The following is a 7,964-nucleotide window of genomic DNA, read 5'->3' as shown; positions in this document are numbered from 1 at the left end:
ATACAGAAATTATATCCGTACAGGAAATAGTTCCTTGTGAACCAGGCTTCAAATCAGGAGGGCAAGAAAATGTTCTTAAATCAAAAGTTGGGGTTTCCTGTTATTTTAAATAGCCATGCTCTGGGCTTCTGCTAAAGAAAACAATATTATCTTAATGCAAGGACTTAAGTATATTTTAAAGGGAAATATGGCAGGGGGGGGGGGGGGGGTGATACACAAATGCTTTCTTCATATTTGAAAGAGTAGCTGTGTAGTTTGCACTCAGCTTTGCATCCCCGAGTACAAAAAGTCAAATGAATGTCAGTCCTCAAAGGCAAGCAACCCACAGACTACAGATGCTGCTGTGGCTGCCCTGAAGCCAGTTAAGTTCCAGATGTGATGTTGACTGAGTGGTTTAATTGAATGTAAAGGGTTTTAATATTCAGCTTAGAGTACCAGAATATCTAATACACCATCTTTATTTGTTAGAGCTGTGGGTTTTTTTTGTTTCCCATCAACTCTGACAAAGAAAAAAAAAGGCACAAGTTAATTGTCTTCTGTTTCCTTTTAAAATGACACTTCCAGAGTAGCAGCATGGGATATTGTTTTTAGTTCAGCAGTGTTTCATACTGCTACCGCTCTTTCAAAATACGGGAAATCTATGTTCCATTCTCTCCCCAGAAATATATATACAAACACACACACTTAAAAAAAAAATTATCTTGGGAATTCATACACTGCAAATGGCGTTAAGTCTTTCTAAAATGGAAAAGAGTTGTTAAGCTCAGATTGTCAGCAAGGGCTTGTGTGGTTCTTGATATTTGCGAGATTTCCATTTCACACTGTTTCACTTCACCCAGCCTGACTTTAACACCAGGAAGTAGCTAGATGGAAAAAAGAAATCATTTTGCATTGTAGCAAGAACAATTTGCTTTGCCAGTAATTAGCTGGGTTTTAGGTTTGGGTTTGCTTTTTTTGCCATTTCCCTATTTTTTTTTTGGGGGGGGAAATACTACCCTTCCATGTTTGTTTGTTTGTTTTTAAATCGATTTTGTTTTTAAATCCTATTGCTACCACAGAAATAGTTAATGCCACAAAGGTCAGAATTAGGGACATAACAGGAAGAACTGTGGAATCCGTAAATCACATGGCTGTCTTTGTCTGCTCAGTCACATCGGTGGTGGTGGGGAGATCCGTCAGAGTGGTGCAGTGGAGAGATGACAGGGTGATGTATCAAGGTGCCCTGCATGTGTTCCACAGCTAGGGTATTTTGATTACAAGTAAAAAGTGGCTATCATCTAGGTGACAGATGATAAGCTAGCCATTTACTTTCTTCCTATTGTTGACCGGGATGCCACTGAACTTTATGAAATGCTGGTTCCTTTTGAAATTTATACAGGTGAGTTGCCACCCCCTGATATTCAGTGTTCTGCAGCACTCAGCAAGCAAAGTAACTTTTCCCACAAGGAACCTTACATGATACCAGATTCAGAATTGAACATTCACTTTCATATTGACCACACTGTTCTCTGTTCAATACATTTATTTGTTGGAGGAGATTAACTGCTGTCATGTGTTCCTAAATGTGAATATGTTACTGGTTGTGCTGTCAGCCTAGTAAAAAATGTTGATTAATCATTCTTCTTCAGCAGTTCATTGATTAATTAGATGATTAAATACATGCCTAAATGCCAACTGAAATGCCTTTTTTAGCATTTTGAAAGGACTATGAGATGTTTATAGTTTGTTTGTTTTTTTAGATGTTTATAGTTGAATACACAAAAGTTAGTAAAATTATTAGGCCACTATAAGCTTAAAAGGGAGCTGCGGTAGCTCAAGTGGTTAAGACGCTGAACTGCAGGCTGTGGAAGGTCAGTAGTTCAGCAGTTCGAGACCCGGGTGCCGCAGGATGGAGTGAGTTCCCATCTCTAGTTCCAGCTCCTGCCAACCTAGCAGTTCGAAAGCAAGAAATTGCAAGTAGATAAATAGGTACCACTTCGGTGGGAAGGTAACAGCGTTCCATGTACCTTGTTGTTTAGTCATGCCGGCCACATGACCATGGAAACGTCTTCGGACAGCGCTGGCTCTTCGGCTTTGAAACGGAGATGAGCACCACAACCCTAGAGTCGGATTCGACTGGCTTTCGAACAAGGGAACCTTTACCTTTTTATAAGCTTAAAAAATAAACTAGTTATGGCATGGTTTCAATTGAGAGCGTAACCACATGTAGAACTGTTTCCAAGTTCATCTTGGGTCCTGTTAAACCAGAATATGAGCTCTGGAAGATCTATATTTGAAGCTCCCAGCAATTTTTTGAAATTTAATTATCAGGCAAATGGAGACCTCAGTCAGAACAGGACCATAGTGCACAGAGATAGGGGGCTTGCCCCCAAGCTGTTTTTGTTATCTGAAACATCTCTGGGAGCCCCTTGTTGCCCCACTGGGAAAATTATCTGTACCCCATCAGTTTACACCAGTTTCCCCAGCAGGGAAGATAGTGACTTCCTATGGCCATTCCAGGTTAAGAAAATGTCATAGGAGAAAGGCTTAACTCACCCTCTCCCTGCAACCCCCATGCAACTGAGAATTAAGTTTCAGAAATCAGTGGGAGCTCTGAATATGGAATTCCCAGTTCAAGTCTGGTTTGTGAACCCAGAAACGGGTTAGGCCCTCAATACTAAATTTGTACTCCCCCATTAATCAGCTAAAACCATTAATTGTATTAATTTTATTTTATTATTTTATTTATTCCATTTGTATCTCGCCATCCCCGCGAACAGGCTCAGGGCGGCTTACTTTAGTCGGCACAGAGCACCATAAAATCCACATAAAACATTTAAAACAATCAGATAATCATAAAGTGCTAGTAATAGTAATCATTCCATCATTAATTGAGATGGCATGCTGTATGATGTAACAGCAGTCAATTTCTGACTCCGTGATCTTCTGGCATCACACAATGGTATGGCTCGATCTCAGGGTTGTGGCCGGCCCATAACCACAGATGTTGGTGGCAGTGGTGAGGGCGGCTCCTAGTTGAAAGCTCCATCTTGCAGGCCCTGTGGAACTGTAGAAAATCCTGCAGGGCCCTGATCTCTTCTGGGAGCTCATTCCACCAGTATGGAGCTGCTACTGAAAAGGCCCTGACCCTGGTAACAGTAAGCCTGGCATCCTTAGGGCCTGGAAGGGTCAATTGGTGTTGTGACCCTGACCGTAGTGCTCTCTGGGGTATATATGGGGAAAGGCGGTCCCTCAGGTATGTTGGACCCTGGCCATATAGGACTTTAAAGATGAATACCAGCACGTTGAAACGAATTCGGTATGCTACTGGCAGCCAGTGCAGGGCCTTCAGCACAGGACAGATGTGCTCCCATCTAGGAAGGCCCATCAGAAGCCTGGCCGCGGTTTCTGGATTTGTGACAAGGGCAGCCCCATGCACAGAGCGTTACAGTAGTCTAATCTTGATGGGACCATCACATAGATCACTGTAGCTAGGTCATCGCGGTCGAGGAAGGGAACCAACTGCCGGATCAGCCAAAGATGATAGAAGGCCAACTTAGCAGTGGCTGCTACCTGGGCCTCCATTGTTAAGGAGGTATCCAGGAGCACTCCCAAACTCCTAACCTCCGGCGTTGGCACTAATGGTGCCCCACCAAAGGTCGGGAGTGGGATCCCTACCCCCAAACCGCCCCGACTCAGGCACAGGACCTCCGTCTTTGCCGGATTTAGCTTCAGGTGGCTCAGTCTAATCCAGCCAGCCATGGCTTGCAGTGCCTGGTCCAAATCTTCCAGACTGGAGTCTGACTGACCGCCCAACATCAGATAGAGCCTCCGGGCAATCTGGGCAAGGGGGCGCATGTAGATATTGAATAACATTGGGGAAAGCACTGCCCCTTGAGGCACTTCACACTCAAGCGAGTGTCTCCTGGACTGCTGTTCCCGTAGCGCCACCCTTTGTCCCCGACCCTGGAGAAAGGAAGCAAGCCATTGCAAGGCAAGCCCCTCGATCCCCACGTCGGCGAGGCAGTGGGTCAGCAACTGATGGTCGACCGTGTTGAACGCGGCCAACAGGTCCAACAGCAACAGTACCACCAAACCGCCCCCATCCAGATGCCTCCGGAGGTCATCAGTAACAGCAACCAACGCCGTTTCTATCCTGTGTCCCAAGCAGAAGCCGGACTGGAAGGGATCTAATATGGAAGTGTCATCCATAAAGCCTTGCAACTGTATCGCCACCGTGCTCTCAATTAATTTGCCCAAATAGAGCAAATTGGAAACTGGCCAATAGTTAGCCAATTTGGCCGGCTCCAGAGATGTTTTTTTCAGGAGAGGGCAGACCATTGCTTCCTTGAGTGCCCCCGGGAACAGCCCCTCAGAGAGGGACTTGTTGATAATTTCCCTTAGGGCACCTTGGAACCCTTCATGGCCAACTTTAATAAGCCAGGAAGGGCACGGATCAAGGCTGCACGTGGTTGGGAGTACAGCTGTGAGCAATCTGTCGACTTCCTCCAGACTGAGTGGGCTGAAATGATCCAAAACCGAAATCAAAGACGTGCAAGGGGCCTCAAGTTCGTTCACTGTTTCAACTGTGGCAGGGAGGTCGCGGCGGAGTACCAAGACTTTATCCGCAAAATAGCTCGCAAATGCCTCACAGCCAATGTTCAATTCCATAGCATTTGGTCTGCCCTGTGGCAGAGCTGTTATAGACCAAATTGGGCGTGAGCTCACGGGCGCAATCATAGCCACATAGAACACCCTCTTAGCGGCTTTGCTATCTCATAGGATCTCATAAACGTCCTATAAGATGCTCTTGTAGCTTCGTCTCGAGCGCAACGCCACCGTCTCTCTAGCCATCTCAGCTCTCGCTTCATAAGCCGCAACTCCTGGGTAAACAAGGGCGCAAGCCTAGAGCGAGAGCGCAGAGGGCGTCGTGGAGTAATCTTGTCGATGGCTGCGGAGAGCTGACTATGCCAGTCCTCCACAAGCTCATCCAACAAGCCGCCAGGGGGCATCGGATCCCACAGAGCCATCTGGAGCTGCATAGGATCCATCTGGCTCCGTGGGCAAGCTAAAATACGCTAGCCGCCTAAACAGCGTGGGGCGGAACATTCAAACAGGCCCCCAGGGCATGGTGGTCCGACCGTCAGACTGCCAAAGCAGTGATCTGGTCCACTGTTACCCCCACCGTGAAGATCAAATCGAGCGTGTGCCCAGCTTGGTGAGTGGGGGTCGTTACATTAAAAGTAACAGCTCTGATGATTGCCTTTTTATTCTATTTAATCAGTTTCTTTGCTGTCCCTTTCTGCAGAATACCACAGATAAGAAAACAGGATACACGTCTCCTTTGCATGTGTGCTTAAATACCCAAACCAAAGGTCCCTGCCACACGGCAGGAAAAACACCGGCCAAAGTGCGGCAAATCAGAGCCGCACCAAAGTAGAGACGCCGTGGTGGGATCCCACGGATCCCCTGAGCCGCGGCGCCGTTGCTCCCCGGCACGATCAGATGCCGGGGAGGAAGCTACCATCGGGAGGGGGAGCCTGCCGATCTGTGCATGTGTGAGCATGCGCAGTTCGGCCAGGCGCCGGGGACGCACCGGCGATCCCACAGCTGGCTTTGATGCGGCCTTCCCGGACGAACCACCATGGTAGATGGATCATTTTTGCTGCGGGGTTTTGGGCGGAAGGGCCGGATCGGGAACGGGCGCGCAACGCTTCCCAGATGTTGTGGTGGGATTGCGCCTGTTAGCTGCGGCCCTGATCCGTCCCTCTCCCGGCCCAAAACCTCTCGTTTGACCGGGGCCAAAGTGAGACATTGTATAATAAGGTCTTGGTCCACCCTAGGGCCAGACTTCCCACTAGGCAACCCTAGACAAGTGCAACTGCTTGTGTCCCCAGTACTTCCCCTCCAGTTGGGCTTGGTTTAAGCTCTGTTGCTCAGGAACAGAAGTGAAGGAGGGACAGAAGGTACGAGGTCAAGCTGGGCAAAAGATTGTCGGTGCTTGACCACAATCCCTCTCCTATCCTGCTACTGTCAAGCTGGCAGGGAAGTCTGGGGAGCGCCCCTCGCCTCCTGTTGCCTTTTTGGCACCCCTGAAACACTGGCATCCTAGGTTCTCATCAGTATGGTCAGTCTGGCCTCGCTCACTTTTTTCTGTCTTTGAATGTTATGTAAGGCACCAATCACCCTGGACTAGCCGCGGTCGCAGCTGCTTTAGACCGGATCAGACCATCGGTCCCTGTAGTTTAATGGTGTCTTCTCTGACTGACAACTGCTCTCTGGCTGTTTAAGGTTCTTTCTCAGCACTGGTTTCCTGAGATCTTTTTAATGGGAAATGTCACCGATTGAGCCTGGGACTTTCTCTATGCAAAGCAGATGCTCTGCCACTGTACTTACAGTCCCTTCCAGGAATCTGGCAGATTTGACCATCCACTGGTTGAGCTCTGCTCCACGGCTTTACTTAGGTTTGGTGCTTTGTGCCCCTCTGGAGGTGAACCTCTGGAAGATCTGCAGACGTCGATGTGGATTTTCATTTCTGACATTCTCAGAGAACCAGTCTAGTCAGAGGAGAGAGAGAGAGAGAGAGAGAGAGAGAGAGCTATTCAGCCAATAACAATTCAACGTTCTGAATACTCTTCATGACTAATATCTTTTCTGAGGAGTGACATTTTTTTACTCAGTAAGCCATCAAACATTTTTGGAGCTGAGAACATTATAGTGTGTCATCATGAATACTATGAATTGATCAGCTATGCACTTTTTTTAGTCAAGTGAAATGTAATTTGTCTATAAACCCTCTCTGCCATAGCTGAGGGAACCTTTTCAGTGAAAGGGGAAGTATTTTTCTATGTCAGGCCTGCCTCCTGCTTCTATTTTAAGTGTGTATCTAATACAAATGGGGTAAAAACCCCTACTATGTTATACATGATCTAATCTTGGAACGTTCTGTAAGGAGACCATTTCCTGTTCTCATTCCTCAGCAAATGGGGTGGGAGGGATAGGAAATTCTATATCTCCCCCGCGCACACCGGTTTCAGTTCCCACTTTAGTAACAAGCCCTGTGTAGAGGTGAGATTGTTGTTCCTAGAATGTGCCCTGTTGTGCTTTTGAAGCTTTTCATTTAATTAAAGCACAAAATGGGAAATATGGTGGGAGATGAAAAACAATCTATACCCCCTCCCTCAAAAAACAAAAAAACAAAAACAACCTTGCATTTTTATTAAAAGCCCAGGAGAGGAGAACACTGGTCATCTTCATGAAACCAAGGTCTTGAGACCAGAGTGAATCCTGCCCATTGGAGCCCCTTCAGATGGTTTTGGCCAGTGGCGAATTGGCCCCCTAGTCACACTAAAGGCGGTCGTTAACTTCCAGGGGGGGTCCCTCGCAGCCAGGCTGTATCACAGTGCAACTAGGTCGGGTTTTCAGGCAGCCTCTTCTTATTTGGAAGGGCGGCGCGGTCTGGATGCCTAGCTCCCCCCCCCCCTTTTTTTTTTCTTTTTTGCCGGCTCTTCCAACCGGGCCCCCTGGCTTGGCGCACTTCCCAAGTTGGGGGTCGGGCGATGAGGTCAATGCGCGCCACACAAAAAAACACCAGCCACCATTCCGGCTGCCAGACGGAGCTTGGCGCGTAAAAAGCGGGGCGCGGGCTTCTCCGGCTGGCGCGCCGGCGCGCCCCACAGCCCTATCCCGCACTCTCCACTGCCCGAGTCATTCCTCCGTGTTTACATGAGTAACGGAGCCGCCGGGAGGGGAAGGAAGGGGAGCTGTTAAGCGGCGAGGCGAAGCGCCCGGGCGCGCTCACACCGCCGCCGCCTCCTCCACGCGCTCGCAGGGAGATGGGAAGCGCGCGCGGCCACAGGCTGGAGCCTTCATGAGGGGGGCACGTCCATCAGGCAGATGTTTGGCGACTGGAATGGGTAATAACGGCTGCTGCTGACTACTTTGACTGTTTTTTTGGGGGGGGGGGGGGGGGGCGCGCGTGTCGA

At 48.5% G+C, this 7,964-nt stretch overlaps 1 protein-coding gene across 2 annotated transcripts in view; it reads left to right on the top strand.

Annotated features, from left to right (window-relative positions):
* ARID5B (AT-rich interaction domain 5B) overlaps positions 1 to 7,964 on the top strand; it is a 261,009-nt gene that overhangs the window by 183,118 nt on the left and 69,927 nt on the right. Inside the window, exon 1 of one of the 2 annotated variants that reach the window (XM_015410812.1) lies at positions 7,838 to 7,895. The exons of the other annotated variant lie outside the window; for it this stretch is intronic. Coding sequence (XP_015266298.1) covers positions 7,850 to 7,895 — 46 coding nt within the window. The 5' untranslated portion in view covers positions 7,838 to 7,849. Of the gene's footprint in view, positions 1 to 7,837; positions 7,896 to 7,964 lie in introns of those variants that run through there. 2 annotated transcript variants of the gene reach the window in all.

This window comes from Gekko japonicus, unplaced genomic scaffold (genome assembly GCF_001447785.1).
Source record: "Gekko japonicus isolate JY-2015 unplaced genomic scaffold, Gekko_japonicus_V1.1 scaffold42, whole genome shotgun sequence".
Taxonomy (NCBI): Eukaryota; Metazoa; Chordata; class Lepidosauria; order Squamata; family Gekkonidae; genus Gekko; species Gekko japonicus.
Note: the sequence above shows the minus strand (reverse complement) of the source record. Positions and strands in the feature narration are given on the sequence as shown.